Source organism: Solanum verrucosum, unplaced genomic scaffold, assembly GCF_900185275.1.
Source record: "Solanum verrucosum unplaced genomic scaffold, falcon-dt-bn FXZP01000238.1, whole genome shotgun sequence".
NCBI lineage: Eukaryota > Viridiplantae > Streptophyta > Magnoliopsida > Solanales > Solanaceae > Solanum > Solanum verrucosum.
The window spans coordinates 4278562-4297392 of NW_026020630.1; the positions used below are offsets into that span (position 1 = coordinate 4278562).

General features: G+C 32.9%; 3 protein-coding genes across 5 annotated transcripts in view; 2 read left to right on the forward strand and 1 right to left on the reverse strand.

Moving 5' to 3' along the window:
- LOC125811738 (3-hydroxyisobutyryl-CoA hydrolase-like protein 5) overlaps nt 1–13032 on the forward strand; it is a 14903-nt gene extending 1871 nt beyond the window's left edge. The window contains exons 1-16 of one of the 3 annotated variants that reach the window (XM_049491273.1): nt 7316–7423; nt 7564–7623; nt 7733–7816; nt 8916–8984; nt 9132–9195; nt 9404–9477; nt 9583–9666; nt 9757–9841; nt 9945–10030; nt 11052–11173; nt 11251–11311; nt 11396–11494; nt 12098–12199; nt 12282–12323; nt 12499–12605; nt 12726–12824. In XM_049491273.1, the coding sequence (XP_049347230.1) occupies nt 7591–7623; nt 7733–7816; nt 8916–8984; nt 9132–9195; nt 9404–9477; nt 9583–9666; nt 9757–9841; nt 9945–10030; nt 11052–11173; nt 11251–11311; nt 11396–11494; nt 12098–12199; nt 12282–12323; nt 12499–12605; nt 12726–12768 (1155 nt within the window). In that variant the 5' untranslated portion in view covers nt 7316–7423; nt 7564–7590 and the 3' untranslated portion in view covers nt 12769–12824. Of the gene's footprint in view, nt 1–7315; nt 7424–7501; nt 7624–7732; nt 7817–8915; nt 8985–9131; nt 9196–9403; nt 9478–9582; nt 9667–9756; nt 9842–9944; nt 10031–11051; nt 11174–11250; nt 11312–11395; nt 11495–12097; nt 12200–12281; nt 12324–12498; nt 12606–12725 lie in introns of those variants that run through there. The other 2 variants (XM_049491276.1, XM_049491275.1) reach the window with 2 other exon arrangements.
- On the reverse strand, nt 1996–2987 carry LOC125811752 (heavy metal-associated isoprenylated plant protein 12-like). The gene is made up of 3 exons (XM_049491292.1): nt 2895–2987; nt 2660–2744; nt 1996–2293 (listed from the first exon to the last, which is right to left on the reverse strand). The coding sequence occupies exons 1-3, from the start codon at nt 2901–2903 to the stop codon at nt 1998–2000; spliced, it is 390 nt and encodes a 129-aa protein (XP_049347249.1). The 5' UTR covers nt 2904–2987; the 3' UTR covers nt 1996–1997.
- Nucleotides 13033–13976: 944 nt separating the features above from the next.
- LOC125811728 (phospholipase D alpha 1-like) lies at nt 13977–18598 on the forward strand. The gene is made up of 5 exons (XM_049491266.1): nt 13977–13997; nt 14087–14183; nt 15550–15618; nt 15923–17789; nt 18082–18598. Exons 2-5 carry the CDS (start codon nt 14094–14096, stop codon nt 18513–18515), a joined length of 2460 nt encoding a protein of 819 aa, XP_049347223.1. The 5' UTR covers nt 13977–13997; nt 14087–14093; the 3' UTR covers nt 18516–18598.
- The last annotated feature ends 233 nt before the right edge of the window (nt 18599–18831 follow it).

An 18831-nucleotide genomic window follows, 5' to 3' on the forward strand; every position in this document is an offset into this window, starting at 1 on the left:
CATGCAGTGGCTTTGGCCTTGTCAAAAGTCATGCTAATAAGTAGTAGCACCAAAATAAATTTGTAACACCAAATATATTTAAATTGAACTAGGGCAAATGGTCATTTTTTCTCGAACGATGCGAAATGAAATAAATTTGTCATTTATTAATAATTGAGGATATATTTATCTTTTGTGTTAGTTAAATAACTTAAATTTGCCACTATTTTCAAACAGCAGAACCTTAGCACTCGATAATGTCATGTATTCCGTAGTTAACATAAGTTAAATCCGTTCCATTTCACAAACTTTAGGGGCAATTTGGTCATTTTCCTATTGAACTAATATATTTATTTTTTTCCTAAAGTTAATCATGATGGGAGTGAGTTTTTTTAAAAAAAGTGAGTAGTAAGATGAATCTTTCAAATCAAAAGCAAAAATCCAAAACTCTTAAAAATACACAAAGCAACACACAATTTGTTTGGTTTCATCACCATATAATATAATCATTAAATTATATCGACCCCTGTGCGTTTTGTAGGCATATCTGCCGTCTGCTGCCCAAAGTGGCTTGGATTTTGTGTTGTCTTGCCTTTTTCCTAGACCTTTAAATATTTCGTGAAGTCCTTTATAAAAAGCACTCACTCAAATTACTTCATAATGATTTTTTTCTTTCGATTATTTATCATGAGATATGCGGAGTCTAGTGATAACAAGTGAAGTAAAGTAAAGGGAAGAGCTACAAACTAAGGTGTAGGTGAGAGTCCCTTCATTTGGTCCATATTATTTGTCGTTTTGGAAAATTAAATTCGTTCCTAAGTATTTGAATTGTTCGAAAAACTTTATTGACTCTTCAGAATTCACCATACTTCTCCAATTAATATTGTTATAATAAAGACGTATAATATGAATCGAATGTAATATTGCTTAATTTCTTTCTCTTCTAGTAGTAACACTTGCGTTGATTTAGGACACATGAGTCGCCTTGTTAACGTCACATTTTCTTTGTGAAAATTTGTAGGAATATATATATATCCAAGTCCAAGAAATGAAATTGTTCTGCCTGGCTCCCTGGATGCCAACTAAGAACAGCATTGTCAAAAAAAATTGACACTCTTCCTAGTTGGTACCAGAGGAGACAGGCAGATCCATCAATACCAATTGGCAACACCAAAAAAATAGGTTTGCTTAAATCTCCCTTTTCTTTTGTATATAAGTAATTGTTTTGCTATTTTTGACTAGTAATTATCGTAACGATTTAAGTTATATACGTTGACACTATAAAAGCAATCTACCTGAATATATATAGTAAATAGTTACTCTACATTTTAAGTTATTGTATCAGACTTGCTATGAAGAGTTACACGTTATTGTAGGTTAATTTATTTATATAGTAACATGGATAAATTCAAACTCAACAACTTCAAATTCAAACTCATATATGTTATCTCATGTATTCAGATTAGCAAATTAGAAATAATAAAAGATGAAAAGAACTATCCGAATCCACAGAACCCACTGTGTGTCCTTAAGAAATTTAATTCCTTCAAGTACCCGAGGTTGTAGATTAATTCCTCCCAAGATAAAACGGATTAACCATTAAAGAAATAGCGGTACCTCAAACTTCGATAATTTCAACAAACTCAAAAAGACAGCAACGAGATCACACACAGACACGATCGATCAATTTTGTTTTGTAAGAAATATATGCAGAAGAAGGAAAGAATTCAAGGCAGAAAAATGAGAGAAAATCTCTCTATTTATAGCCAACAAAGGGTAAAGGTCACAACTCTTTGGAAAAAAGACAACATTTCAGAAAGGTCACAACCCTTTGGAAAAGGCACAACCTTTCAAACGGTCACAACCCTTTAGAAGAGACACAACCTTTCATAAAGGTCACAACCCTTCAACAAAGTCACAACCCTTCAGGAGAATCACAACCCTTCATTTCCTATTCACTCCTTTAAAACCCAACAATATATTACTTCATGAATTGTGACAATAAATCGACACTACTTTCATAAAATTGAGCAACCACCTTGATATGATTCTGTAACTTCATAAAATGGATATTGAGGTACAACATGATATGGATAATAATTATTAGATGGCCATTGCATCATTGGAACTAATTCTATTTTTGGATCATCTTTTTTGTCACCATCTTTCTTGTCAATAGGGCCAACACTTAACAACTCTGCTCCTTTCTTCAATTTCTTCCTAAGCAATTTGGTTAGCACTGCTGCATCAATTTGCTCCCCCTCCACTTCTAATTGGTTATTTTCTCCCCCTTTCATAGCTGCTGAATTCACACCTAGAGGGACATAGAAAAATCAATAGGAGTTTGAAATATTTAGTGGCAGAGACGGACTCAGGATTTGGACACAATAGGTGCATCACTATCTTTAGTACATTAATTGAAGTAATTTGAGGGCCTAAGGGGCACGATGATTCGATGTCCAAATCCAACAGATATATTTGAAGGGTCCTTTTAAAATACATGATAGTAGTTCTTCAAGATATATACATACATATATAAAGTTTTTTTTTTTATTGAGGTTAACCTAATAGGATAGGTTCTGACTGACCTCATCATTTTCTAAACTGTATCACATAAAATGAAACGAAGGACCGAATGTATGCACCTAACTAATAAATATATGACATGTACCTTACATACCTGGCTGAGAAACAGCAATTTTGAAAGCCTTGGACCTTGATTTTTTATCATGACCATTTATGGATAACCTAATAACAACCTTTTGCTGCCCAAATTTTATAAGACCATACATTAGTAAATGAACCAATATAATTTTAAAAAAATATAGCCACTTTGCTAGTTAGATATCATTTTTCAATTAAAACTAGACTCAAATTAGTAAAAAAAAAAACACATTTAAAAAATATATAAATACCTTATTCATTCTCTAGGTTTGAAAAAGGGAATATAAATATTGATTTGAGGGTGAGATAATTTTAATTCTTGGAAAGAAAGAGGGTGTTTTTTTTTTTGTTTTTTTTTTTTTTTGAAATGCTTGAGAAATTGCCTTGAGGAAAATAGTTTATATTTTGAGGGTATTTATAGGGTGGAAATAGAAATATATTAATTTGCAAGTCGTAAATAACACGCATTAAAGATTAGGACAATGCAGTTGCAGTTATTAGAATTATCAGTGTGTTATGACTTATGAAGATGACATGTATTATAAAAGTCATTAAGGGTGGACTTGGGACGGAGGAAAATATATTCTGAAAAATGTTTTTCATAAAAAATATTCTTTTTAGAAAAATAAGTTTCATAAAAATTAGAAAAAACTTTCTGATAAAATGGACTTTGGGCCGCAACTCACATTCCAAAAGCTAGTTCAAAGGGGATGATTGTCCAAGCCATATAAGAAATCTAGAGATCTCATCGTCTGACGATCATTCTCATCACCCACCCCCACCCTTCCAACACCCGGACATTGTCCGAATTGGAGCATGTACAATCATGGATCGGGGCCTCGGGGATATATCATCACCCTCTCTCCCTGCATAGTCCGAGGCCCCACATTGATCATATATATGGATTTGATTTTGATACCACATTAAAACGTGAATCATGGGTCTAACTCACACCCTAAAAACTTAGCTCAAAAGAAGAAAAATCCCCCTAGCTATATAACGAGTCCAAGAATCTCGTCCCGGTCCAATTATGTGGGATCATTCTCACTTCCCTAATAGAATAAGAAAAATAAGAACTTTTGAGATAATATTATCTTTTGCTTGCTTATAAACAACGATAAATAGGTAAGAAACTCACTTATTTTTTCAGGAAAAACATTTTCTATCGTAACAAACATGCTTTAATAAGTATATCTTCATGAATTCACCAAGAGTCGTTGCATTACATATATAATGCATGTGGGCGTAAGGAAGAAGGTGAGATGGAAAACAAAATAACGTCTTCAACGGACCAAATTAATGACTTCACTTTTTTTCTTCAATAGGTTCAAAATTTCCAAAGTTTTGTCTTCAAAATTTCAATAACTAGAGCCATGTGAATTTTCGGGTTCAAATCGTGAAAACAATTACTAACACTTGAATTAGGTTAAACTGTCAATAACCCTCTACATCACACCTCTTGAATAAGGTACGACCCTTTCCCTTTCTCTTCACTGGACTAATCTGCTAATGTGAAATGTTTTATGCAGCGAATTATACTTTAGAATCATGTTAATTAGCAATCATGTCAAAACTCTGCTAATGTGAGATGTTTTATTCATGTTTGATTTTTATATACAAGAGGTATATTTGTAACTATGTCACTATATTTTATAACGATGTTGTATAATATAAGGTACCAAAGTATTAAATTTTAAAATATATAAAATGTATTTGTAACTGAGTTACAAGATACTCTCTCCCTTTCAATTTATGTGGCACCTCAGATTTAGAGATTCAACTAAGTCTATCTTCGACTGTAAATTTTTTATATATATCTTTTAAATATTTTAAATTGTTAATTATTGTGACTTATAATATTTTTTTTAATGCAATTTACAAATATATAAATTTAGTTTCAAGAAATTTAAAGATTTCATGCGCAACTGTTCGACTCTCAAAAAATAAATAATGTCATATAAATTGAGATGGAGGGAGTCAGGTACTCTTCCACTATTTCCATTCACTCATTCTAATTCTAAGTCAGTCAACTCTTGTTTTCTTCTATAGTATACTTTCCACAAATCTAATAAATGTATACTCTTCCTCATATGTAATTAAATGCTCCCTAAATACTTTTCTTTAGCTAAATTTAAGTAAAATTTACAAATTATTAATTTGTTACTCGGATATTAAATGAGCGGTCTAAATTGAATTTTAACTATAAAAATGAAATATTGAATTAGTTGATCAATTCACTAGACTAACATACAAGTCGTAATTCAATCCGTTCAATCTTTATTACATTTCAAATTATTTACTCATTTTCTAATAACTTGCTTAAGAACTTATAAAAAATGTTACATACCAAACCAAAAAAAATTGTTTTTTAAAGAATATTTTGACGATTTTTATTAATCCAATTTTTAAATGTGCTTATTGAACGAATCAAAATTGGTTAAGTTAATATATATAAATAGGTCAACACCACATGTTATTTGAACTGATTGAATAATTATATTTTTATAAACTAATTTTATCGTATCGGACATGTTATATTTCTTGGAAACCATTAGTTCTTGGAAAATTGTAACCAACAGTCAAAACACATGTCGAAGTTCTTCCAGATGAAATGCTGATGTTTATATCAATCAAGGTCTCACTTCTCATTTTTGTTTTTTTAGTGGAATATGATGCATCTAATTTCACCATTTAGGAAAAATTAAATATATGTAGAATAATAAATTAAATATTGTGGAGTAAATTAATTTCTAACATATGTTTTTATTTTCTTATCCCTTAGAGAATCCTATTGGGAGGCTGTATTTGTTATGGAATGTTAAGTTAATTAATTTTGATTGAACAAAATTAGATCGTTCATGTAGACCGATTCGACCCAATATAATATCCCTCCCAATTAGGAAAAGCTAATAGATTTTGAATTAATGATGAACTTTGAAATTACATATAATTTGTGCAACCGCTTCTTTTTCTTGTCAATTCCCCCTTTTCAAGTGGCTAAACTTTAAATATTTTGTAAACCTACACTTAACTTAAATAGTAGCCCAAATAGTGGCTACTTCCAACATCTTTTCAACCCAATTTGTTCTCCTAAAATAGATAGTCTTTGGGTCTTGAGGCCCGGCCCAGTTCACTTTATATTGGTTGAAATAGGAAAATTTGGTAGCCCATAAAATCCATTCTATAAATTTGAATAAAGAATAAGGATCGTTCGGTAGAAGGTATTAGAAAAAATAATACATTTATTAGTTATGATAATATTTATTCTTTATTTGGTACATTTTAAAAATATTTGGTATTATCATAAGTATAACTAACATTCTCTCGGTTTCAATTTGTTTAATCTACTTTTTTTTTGTAGTCCGTGTTAAAAATATTTTTAGCAACTCTTTAATTTCAACTTTTCACATAACATGTTTAATACCACAAGATTAAAGAATATATTGGTATGTTTGACATATCTTTAATTTAAGACCACAAGACTCAACCGTCCTTTTTTTAAAAACTTCATGTTAAGTCAAACACATGCTAAAAACAAATTAAAATTGACGGAGTAGTTAGCAAACCATAGTATTAAATATCAATGTTATAATACATGTATTAGCATGATTAAAAATGCAATTACCTCTAAAAGTGTATAAAGTTAAAGAATATTAAAAATATTTTATACCATACATTATTTTTGATATACCAAACTAAACAGTAACTAATGTTTTGATTAATTGTCGCATGTTCAATCTCTTGAGATATCATCTATGTTGCTTGAACTTTTCAATCTTATTGTCACACTCATGTCAATACATTTACTTTTAAAGTTTCTGATACATACCTATTAATATTTTTAAAAACTTCGAACAACCTAAGGTATCATCGCACCACAAAATTCAATATGTGGTTGGTAGGACTCAAGCGAGTCAATATGGGCTGCTGAACGGGTTAGATAATCAAACCATGAAGTCACATAAATGTTCGTTTAATATTCAAAGGCATATTAGCAATTTTTTATTTTGTATATTCGATCTAGGGATCTTACATAATTTTATTTGATATTTAAACAATATGTGATCGATTATAGTAGGGAAAATGCTATCAAACTTTGTGAAAAAGCTCATCTATGTTGTTCATTTAAAGTTTGACTCATTTATACCATTATTTGTTAACTAAAAAAAAGTTTCGGTTTAAGCAAAATCATTTTTTACATGTGATCAATTATCATTCAATCACGTCATTAATTAAATCATTTTTTAAAAGGAAAAGACTCAAATATGCCATCAGACTTTGAGAAAAAGGCTTATTGATGCAATCCCTTTAAAGTTTGACTCATTTATGCTATTTCAGTTAACAAATAATTGCATGAATGAGCCTTTTCTCAAACAAAAATGACATAGATGAGCCAAACTTTTAATGGATGACATAAATGAACATTTTCTGAAAGCTTGATGATATATTTACGTCTTTCTCCTTGATTTAAAATCACGAGATTCAGAATTTTTATTTATTTTCTTAAATTTTATTTTAAATTATTATAATACAAACAAATTAAAACGAAAGAACATATTTTTCAAAAAGTGTTTATTAAACACTTTCTGAAAAGAAAAAAAAAAGAGTTAAAAAAGGGGTAGTGGTAGGTAGGTAGGTAATTATGTTACCAAACACTAGGAAGGGAACTCAGCCAACAACCGTCCACAACTAGTCTACTATTAAAAACTCCATAGCCCTATGTTGCTCTTCTTTTTTATTATTGCATTACAAGTCACTTTCAACATCCTAATTTGATCTTGTAAGTGCAATCTCACCTTCTTCTTTTGTTTTGTTTTAAGTTGTGCGTATATTCTATCCTCTCCAGATTTCGCTCGTGGAATTATACTAAGCATTTGTATTTAAGATTCTCTTGATTGAAATTGTGTTTTCCTTATAAAGGTTCTTGTTTTGGGAATTTGATTAATCATGGCTCAAGAAACAGTAAATCTTGAACAAGAGGTTAGTTGAAATTTCAATTAAAGGGTATAAAGTTAAGTTCTTTACATGTTTCAATGAATTATCTTCTAGTGGATCTTGATTCTTGAATTCTTTTGATTGTTCATTTCAGGTTGTTTTGGTTGAAGAACTTGGAAATGTTAGAGTTGTTACCTTGAATAACCCAAAACAGTTGAATATCATTTCACCCAAAGTGGTATGTTGAAGAATTTGAATTCTTGAAATTATCTATTTCTAGTTACATCGGATTTAAGTTATATGCATCAATAGTGTAAAGATTTTGTGTGGACCTAGTGAAGAACCTATAGGGTTCAGTAACTTTAGCTTAGATCATGTAGTTGTGGTAAAATGTTGATTCTAAAACAATGAAGTTCAAATTTTGGATTCATCTATGCAAGCTACCAATTTCTCACTTCGTTTCAATTTGTTTGTCTGACTTTCACTTGACACGGAGTTTAAGAAAGCTACCAATTACTCCCTTCTTTTCAATTTGTTTGTCTAACATTTGTTTGGTACGGAGTTTAAGAAAGCTACCATTTACTCCCTTCATTTCAATTGTTTGTCTGGCTTTTCACTTGGTACGAAGTTTAAGAAAGCTACCAATTACTCTCTTCATTTCAATTTGTTTGTCTGACATTCACTTGCTACAGAGTTTAAGAAAGCTATCAATTACTCCGTTTGTTTCAATTTGTTTGTCTGGCTTTCACTTGACACAGAGTTTAAGAAAGCTACCAATTACTCCCTTTGTTTCAATTTGTTTGTCTGGCTTTCACTTGACATGGAGTTTAAGAAAGCTACCAATTACTCCCTTCGTTTCAATTTGTTTGTCTGGCTTTAGCTTGATACGGAGTTTAAGAAAGATACCAATTACTCCCTTCATTTCAATTTGTTTGTCTGGCTTTCACTTGGTACGAAGTTTAGGAAAGCTACCAATTACTCCCTTCGTTTCAATTTGTTTGTCTGGCTTTCACTTGGTACGAAGCTTAAGAAATTAAGAAGACTTTTGAATCTTGTGGTCTTAAACTAAAGATAAAGTAGAATGTACTAAAATGTCTTTTAATCTTGTCGTTTTAAGCATGTCAGGTAGAAAGTTGAAATTAAAAGAGTTGTTAAAAAAGAAAAGAGACATTCTTTTTGAAACTGAAGACAACCGTCAACCAAATTGAAACGGACGGAGTAATACATATCATAGAGATTTGCTTTTAAGTTTTAAGTATCTTGTTAGTGACCTGATTAAGTAAATATAGTTCAGAACATTAGTGTATGTAATAAAACTTTTAATTTCCTTCAAGTAGGTAGAACCGCTGGCAGCGAATCTTGAGAAGTGGGAGAAAGATGAGAAAGCAAAACTTGTTATCATCAAGGTTAGTAATCTGTTTCTGCTCTCCAAAATTTTCAAATTTTATTGTTTCTTATATTATTGTAATCTCTAGCTACTGCTAACAAATGATTGAGATGAGAATTTTGAAAATGTTGTTTAGCCTTGTTTTCGTTTTTCATAAACTGAACAGGGAGCTGGCCGGGCTTTTTCTGCTGGCGGGGATTTAAAGGTGTTCTATAATGGCAGGAATTCAAGTAATATTTTGTAACAGTAAAAAGTTCAGTTGTTTACTTTTGACCTCTGTTGCTTGGACTCTTAAAAAATGTCACCAGGTGCATGTCGGATCATTACTTTTGGAGGATCTGACACTGTGCTGCAGCATTTTCTGAGAGTTCGAGCAACATAGCTTTAGACTATTGAATTACCATTTGTTGACTGGCATTTGGAACTTGTACTTTACAGAGGATTCCTGCCTTGAAGTTGTTTATCGAATGTATTGGCTTTGCAATCACATTCATACATATAAGAAAACCACGGTGCAGTATTCATACGACTCTTCTGAAATCCTTATATTGAAATAGAAACGAGCACATGTTGATTCTGAAAACTTGTCTCTGACTTTCGTTTTATGCACTGTACAGATTGCTCTTGCTCATGGAATCTCAATGGGTGGAGGTGCATCCTTAATGGCTCCAATGAAGTTCTCTGTTGTGACTAAAAAGACGGTCCGTACATATATATCTACTACTGCATATTGTACTTTTAATTCTTCAAGTAATGCATGAACTATAGTGCATCTTACTCTTGTTTTATAGGTTTTCTCCACTCCTGAAGCAAGTATAGGCTTCCACACAGACTGTGGTTTCTCATACATGCTTTCTCGGCTTCCTGGTAGACTCGGTAAGCATTAAAATAGCATCGGGACAAGGAAGTTTGTCTTTACGTTATTTATGTCAATCGAAGAGCCAAGGGAGAATTTGTGATGCATTTACTGTTTATGTAGGGGAATACTTGGGTTTAACTGGAGCGAGGCTGAACGGTAGAGAATTGGTTGCTGCTGGACTTGCAACACATTTTGTACCTCTGGAGGTGAGTCTAATGGACAAAAATCTCTTACTCCAAACACAATTCATAAAAACAAGATTTTATCTCATGGATGACAGAACACTATATTTTCCTTAAATTCATTTCCATGTAGTGGACCAGGCATACGTTTTAATTGGAATATCGTATCATGTAATAGACCGTGGATAAGCTTCAACTGGAATATCCAGAAGATATCAGATTAGAAAACCACCTTAATTATACATTGGATAGCCAAAATACATATCTCATTGGATAGTTCCTCTTGTATGCATAAACTAACAACACTTTTCAACCTATAAGTGGTTAGTACTCGAGTAGATCCTGCAAATCCAGAATGAACTATAATACCTTCTCCAGTTCTTCTACATGTTGATAAGCTTCTATGTACATTATTTAATTTGAAATTATTCAAATCCAGGATTATTTCCACTTGAGTCGACTTAAGTCTCTCCCCCTGAATAGTCTTGGCTCTAGTAAAGAGAGAATCACTCCCTCCTGTACTGTGGCTTCATAGGGCAACCCCCTTGACGCTCTTATGGCCTTTGCCTTTGGCCTTGAATTGCTTTTTCTTTTTTTTATTGAATGGATCCACCAGAACAAAATTCACTTGATTGATACATGTACATACCGCGAAGAGGCCCTTCGGGCAGTGCCCTTAGAGAATGCTTTCATCTAAGGTTTGAACTGCCAACCAACTCTTTCGACTGTCTGATTTCAGACTGGAATGAGCCATCCAATAAAGCTGACTAATGGAAGCAAGGGCTGAGTTATTCTCTCATAAACCACTTTATCAACAAACGTTGTTTGATTTGTCTCTCGTCAAATTCCCTAGTTCATAGTAGGACTTTTATGCCAGTCAGCCAGAAAGTCAACATAGTCCCTGCAGATGGATGAAGCACAAAAAATTTAAAACATTAAGTACAGAAAATTTTAACGGTGTTCAATTTTGTGAATGACTTGAGATTGTATTTTCTGTTCTTTGACCAATTATAGAGTTAACTCTATTTGCTATTTAAAATGTCAGAAACTGCCAGAGCTAGAGAAGCACTTACTAAACTTAAACACTGGCGACGAGGCTGCTGTCGGATCTGCAATCAAGGAATTCTCAACAGACGTTCAGATCGATGAAGAAAGTATCTTGAAAAAGTAACATTTGTCATAATTAATGTACTCTATACTCTTTCATCAAGAAAATCAAGAGTAACATATGTTAGCTCATGCAGGCAATCAATAATTGATGAGTGCTTCTCCAAGGATTCTGTTGCGGATATTATCAGTTCATTTGTAAGACAATTCTTCACAGCATTGTAAACATCATGATTTGTGAGAGATATAACATAGATAACTCGATGGTTTCTTTCTTTTCAGGAAACTGAGGCAGGCAAAGAGGGAAATGGTTGGATTGTGCCGGTGCTTAAAGGCCTAAAACGGTCATCCCCAACAGGTCTAAAAATCACTCTAAGATCGGTTAGTTCCTCCTTTTTGTTTCATACAAAATCAGTCAATACTTTCCTTCCCGGATATGGTGATGGTTCATATAATCTTTCTTTTCTGAGTCCTTATAGTCTATCATAGAGTAGACCATCGAAATGGTCACATTCCCTTTGTATTTGATACAGCAGCTCTCAATCTTCAAACTTGTCTCCGTGTAAAGAAGCCAAGGCATTCAAACTTATGCAAAATAGCACCTAACCGTGAATTAGGACAAAGTTCTTTCATTTGAATTCTAGTGGAGCAGACTATGCTCATTCGACTTTTCCTGTTACTAGTAGGTTCATAGTGATACTGGCTATTGTGCGGACAACATCCGTGCTCCTAATAAGTTGTAGACAGTAATTGCTTTGAATGATATGGTGAAAATGTTACATCAGTTGTACAGTTTGAGTTAAAAGGGAAAGATATGCTTGACTTGTTATGCGTTAAACCGAATCCTGTGATGCATATTTAGTAGCAATTTGACGAGTTTTTGGATTCCTATCAATGTTACATTGCTAATCCTTTTGATCAAAAGAGTTGCTTCTCTTATGCTGTATACTCTGCATTGTCTTATATATGTTCGAATATTTTCAGATTCGGGAAGGGAGGAAACAAACCTTATCTGAATGTCTGAAGAAAGAATTCAGAATAACAATAAATACACTAAGAGCAAGAATATCTGGTGATGTCTATGAGGTAATCACTGAAAAATGCTGTTCAGCTTTCGATATAATTGATCTTCTCGAATCTAACTTGCATTCCCTCTCATATTATGAAGGGTATCAGAGCTCTTACCATTGACAAGGACAATTCTCCGAAAGTATGTCTCTCTCACTCACACATTTTCGGGGACATTTTGTGTTTCTAATTATGTCACATTCTACATTTTGGGAAATTAAAGCATAATGGATTTGAATGTGATTATACTAACTTTACTCTCTCTTTGCGTCCTCTCCACCTTGGGACGTTGTTATCTAACCTGCAATCATCCTCAGTGGGACCCTTCAACTCTTGAAAACGTTGAGGACGAGCAAGTCAACCTTGTATTTGAGCCATTTGAAGAAGATTTTGAGCTCAAGGTTTCGGAAAATGAACAAGACAGGTATGAACTGGTGCAAGTTTCATTTGCATACTGTATATACGATTGTTCTTGCTTAACGTTGTATCTGAGAAAAGAAGGACTCGTGAGTAACTTCATCGTTGAACATGATCTGATCAACAGGTGGGATGGAAAGTATGAAGATTCAGCATATTGCCATCAGTGAAAAATCAAAGTACACGATCAGTTTAACAGCGTTAGCCGTTGGTCTTATAGTCTTTGTCAATAAACTCGATTTTCGGAAGAAATTGAACTGTTCTACATTGTTCACATTTAACTATGGTTTTCTTGCTACTTATATTTCTCTTTACATTTACAAGAGAAAGAGAAGGATATGTGTTCTGTTATATTTTCAAAAAATTATTATAAAGTTCTTCATATTCAAGCTGTTAGAACTCTGTTTGGATATATATATCTATAGACCATAGTCTATACTTTTGGGTGTGTGATTTCAGTTTAATATAGTGAGAACATATTATATTCTATATTTTATAAATTAATTGTCTTGATTTTTAATTACACATAATTGGATTGAGTAATAATGATGGAGTAACGAAAAACAATTTTTGTAGCTAAACAACAAAACTCGTTGCTAATTCTACTCCGTGACATATTTTCGTTAGCTATGAACAAAATAGGACCGGACTAATATTGCTTTTGCTATGAACAAAATAGGAACAAAATTTGTTGCTAATTCTACTAAGTTCATACATGTAACATGATTAATATTGCTTTTGCTTGAGAATCTTGCCAAACAACTCTTGAGGCAAAGAAAAAGGATGCTTCTAAGCTTCTATTAACGGTTGAGTATGAAGGGTTACTTGGACTATTTGTGTAAGTTATTTAAAATAGTTTAGGTTAATAAGAAGTGTTTAATAGGCTATTTAGGTTTTAAAAAGGGTATTTAGGTAATTTCCTTTTAATATATATATTTTTTTGAGGTGGAGGGTGGGGGGTGTTCCATCTTTAGTATAATATAGAAATAAATACCCTTTTATAATAGCCGTCCACCTAACTAATTAAACTAAAAATAGTTGTCTGACATATAATATATGTATAATAATCCATTTATAATATGTATATAATCTATGTATATTGGCTAGAAAAAGTATCGTATATATCAGGCACATACAATATTGTAGAAATCATGAAATTATTTACTTCTTCTTTGGGATCAAGTACACAAACCTCACAAACAAAGCAATTCAAAGCAAAAAGACAATTCTTTCTTTAGAATAGGTGATTCCTCCTAAAGAAGTTGCTTCAACTCATGTATTACATGATTCCAAGAATTTTAGTAAAACCTTTTTTTGTCTTCTTTATATATATAAGTCTTTATTAATAGTATATATCACAAATTTTCATCTCCTTAAGGACAAAAACTACCTTTTTAAGGTTCTTTGTCTTTATTACTTACTTTCTTCATTTTTTGTGCTTTATATATTTATCTCATTTGACTTGCTTTTATTTTTTCTCCATCTTAGGTGAAAAATGGGTCCACGTTTGTTGCATGGGACTCTTCATGCTACAATTTATGAAATTGATAAGATAAGGACCGGTTGTGCTGATTGTTGTGGACCGGTAAGTTTTTCGCTCGAACTATGTATACATATAAAAAAAGAATTTTAACTTGAGTTAATGGTAAAAAAATATATTTGAAGTATCATGTTTTTGTAAGTTTCCAATTTGAATTATAAGGGATTTGTTTTTCCTACTTGAATTATTACTAGCTATTCATCTATACATACATTAACTGTCGGTTGTTTTCTTTTCCTTCCTGAAATATCACCATCGTTCAGATGGGAAAAGAGAACAACGGATAGTTGAGGTGTGTTTTGAAAAAAATAATTGATGATAGTTAAGGTACGTAGTAAAAAAGAATACCTAATAACACCTGCATTATCAGATAGAAAACTCACAAAAACAGGATATTTCAAATATACTTATTACCATTAATTATCTCTTTTAAGTTTATTCATACAATCACAATTATTCTGATTCCATCAATTTTAAATACCAAATCCACCTCTATAATTTGACAATAAGCAATGAAAAAAAGAGAGAAAAACAAAGAAAAATTTGACTAGTCAATTGATTCATGTACTAGTTTAGTCATAATTGCACATGGTTAAGAGGCATATTTTTGTAGTAAAACTATGAAACCATAGTTTAAATTTTAATATTAATGAACTCATTCAATCTTTTTATGATACCTTCTAGTGAACTAGATGTATTAATGGTGATGAGTATGACTGCTCATGGTGTATTCCAAAGTATCAAAGGTTTTTGAGGCTAACACCTTCCAATTACATGATTTAAGATATTAAAGAGTTTATAATCGCACCTATAGAATCTAAGCTTTTTGAAGTGCGATTAGGTGAGGGTAGATCTTTCGTTGTAGCGAATAAGAAAGATACAAAGGTGCATGCCACACTCACGAGAGACATATTATTGTTGATTAATTATAACTTGGAGTAATATTTTGCATACATAGAAGGGTTGTGTGCCTTAGAAATTTATTACTCATATAGTATAGTAATTCAAGATATAAAAAGGACAAAAATTTAGCCATGTGACACAAAATCTTGTTGCTTTATTTTCCCATGGAGAAGAAGCAACATATAGCTAATGAAAATATTCGAACAAATTTACTGTTTACTTTTTCTAATATATATACATAAATTATACCTCATTATACACGATCATACACATATTATACATATACTATACATCTGTCAGCTATTTTTAGTTCAATCAGTTATAGAAATTACTAAAATCTAAAATCAATGAAGTGTGATGCCTAACAAGTGTTGATTAAGGTTGATGACATTATATTAGTACAAATGAATTCTCAATATAATGGTGATAATACATATGTATGTGCTTATTAATATTTGATCCATTTTAGCCTCAAGCATTTTTCTAATCTCCATATCTTTACTTATAGACATCTCCCCAGAAATTAACCAAAAGAGTTTTGAACAATGTCAAGAAATTGTTCTTCTGCGCGCCAAAGGTACCGTCTTTAATATAATTAGTTTGTTGTTGTATCTGTCCCAATTTATGTGACATACTTTCCTTTATAGTCCGTCTTAAAAAGAATGTCACTTCTCTATAATTGGAAACAGTTTAACTTCAAAATTACCATTTTACCCTTAATGAAATGATTTATAGTCGCACAAACTGTCAAGAAGTACAACTCTTCGTTTCTATCTTAAACTTTGAGTCAAATCAAATTGTGTCACATAAATTGGGACAGAGAAAGTTCTATCTGTTATCCATTTTAAACCTTTTTTCACAATGTGTTACAAATTTTGCAGATTTCTGCTACAAAACTTTATGCAACCATAGATTTAGATAAGGCTAGAGTTGGAAGAACTAGAATCGCGGAAAATGAGCCTTCCAACCCTCATTGGAATGACACATTTCGATTCTACTGTGCTCATGAGGTTTCTAACATCATATTTACAGTAAAAGATGAGAATCCTGTTAGTGCAACACTAATTGGAAGAGCTTATCTCCCTGTTGAGGAAGTCTTGAATCGATATATAGTCGATAGATGGGTACCTATAGTAGATGAAGAGAGGCATCCGATAAGTGGTCATTCAAAAATCCATGTAAGGTTGCAGTTCTATAGCGTAAAGCAAGACAGTAATTGGTCTAGAGGCATTACCTCCCCTGCATTTGGAGGAGTCCCGTATACGTTTTTCAAGGAGAGACAGGGGTGTCAAGTTACACTTTACCCCGATGCAGACATTTCAGACGATGATATCACAAATTATCTCAAGTCACAAGGACTTTTCGAACCTCAGAGATGTTGGGAAGATATTTTTGATGCAATCAACAATGCAAAGCATATGATTTATATAGCCGGATGGTCTGTGTATACGAAAATTACCTTGATAAGAAATCCAAAAAGGCCAAAGGTAGGCGGAGAACTTACTCTCGGGGAGCTCCTGAAAAAGAAAGCAAGTGAAGGAGTTAATGTTCTTTTGTTAGTTTGGGATGATATAACTTCAGATGAGGTACTAAAAAGAGATGGACTAATGTCAACTCATGATCAAGAAACCGCGGATTATTTTAAGAACACAGATGTCCACTGTTGTTTATGTCCGCGTAATGCTGATAGTGGAAAGACAGTGATTCAGGGGTTTCAAGTTGGTACAATGTTTACTCATCATCAAAAGACGATCGTTGTAGACACTGAAATTCCAGGAGGGATGTCAAATAAAAGGATGATAGTAAGTTTTCTTGGTGGTATTGATCTTTGTGATGGACGATATGATACTCGAGATCACTCATTATTCAGGACATTGGACACAGTGCATAAGCAAGATTTCTATCAGCCTACCTTTCCAGGCTCTTCAATCGCGAAAGGTGGTCCAAGAGAGCCTTGGCATGACATTCATTGTAGGCTAGAAGGGCCCGTTGCGTGGGATGTCTTGTATAATTTTGAGCAAAGGTGGAGGAAGCAGATTGGAAATAGATTTATCTACTCAATGAATGAGCTTGATAAGTTTATTATTCGTCCAACGGAAGTTACAGCATCAAGAGATAGAGAAACCTGGAATGTTCAAATATTTCGGTCTATTGATGGTGGTGCTGTTACTGACTTCCCTGTAAACCCCGAAGAAGCTTCTGAGGTAGGCCTTGTTACTGGGAAAAACAACGTCATTGATCAAAGTATCCACGATGCATACATTAGTGCCATTCGTCGAGCTAAGAACTTCATTTACATTGAAAACCAATACTTTATTGGAAGTTGCTATGGTTGGAAGCCTGCAAATGATATCAAGCTCGAGGATATCGGAGCTTTGCATCTTATCCCAAAGGAGATCTCACTTAAGATTGTGAGCAAGATTCAAGCAGGGGAGAGATTTACGGTCTATATTGTTCTACCGATGTGGCCAGAAGGTATACCGGAAAGTGATTCTGTTCAGGCAATTCTGGATTGGCAAAAAAGGACAATGGAAATGATGTACACAGACATATGCAATGCCCTTAAGGCCAAGGGAAATACTACTGCTGATCCTAGAGAGTACTTGACATTCTTCTGTCTTGGAAACCGTGAAGTCGAAAAGCTTGGAGAATACAAACCTCCTCAGAAACCAGTTCCTGATACTAATTATGCAAGAGCTCAAGAATTCAGACGCTTTATGATCTACGTTCATTCAAAAATGATGATCGGTGAGTGAACAATTTCAATTTGTCTTACTTTCCTTTTTAATCTGTTTCGGAAAGAATATCTCTTTCCTTTTTTGAACAACTCTTCAATTCTAACTTTCCATGACATGTTTAAGTGATACATTCTACACATCTTTAGCTTAAGACCACAATATTCAAAAGTCTTTTTTACTTTCTTAAACTCCGTCTCAAGTCAGAAACCAGACAAACAAATTGAAACGGAAGGAGTACCAATTTTGCCTCTATTGATCATTTTGATCAAACTAATGTTTGCTTCTTTTGTTCTTTCTTGAAGTTGATGATGAATACATTATAATTGGATCTGCTAACATCAATCAAAGGTCAATGGATGGTGCAAGAGATTCTGAGATTGCTATGGGTGGCTACCAACCATATCATCTTGCATCTAATCAACCACCTAGAGGGAAAATCTACGGTTTTCGAATGTCCTTATGGTGTGAACATCTAAACTATGCAGATGACTCTTTCGCGGATCCCTCGAGTCTAGAATGTGTTAGGAAAGTAAATAGCATGGCTGATGAAAGCTGGAAACTTTATTCAAGTGATACATTTGATCTAGATCTTCCAGGCCACCTTCTTCGCTACCCTATCGATATTTCGAACACAGGACAGATTACAACACTTCCTGGATTCAAGTTCTTCCCAGACACAAAAGCTGCTATTCTTGGCAACAAATCTCAGTATCTCCCACCTATTCTCACTACATAATGTGCACTTGTATAGCATGGTACAAAAAAAGAACATGTAATATTTGTAAATGTGACACTTTGGAATTATCCTTTTGAGTAACATTTACTACTTACCAAAAATTACAAGTAATCACACTACAAAAAACAGGTCGAAAACCGATGGACTCAACTTGTCAGAAAAATACATATTTAGCGGTAATTAAGCTATTGCCGTTAAAGATCAGACTATTTATATATATGCACATGAAATGTTTATATAAATCAGAAAAGATTACATAAATCATAATCAAAATCATATAGAGATACTAATTGTTGTTGATGATACTCTACATAGT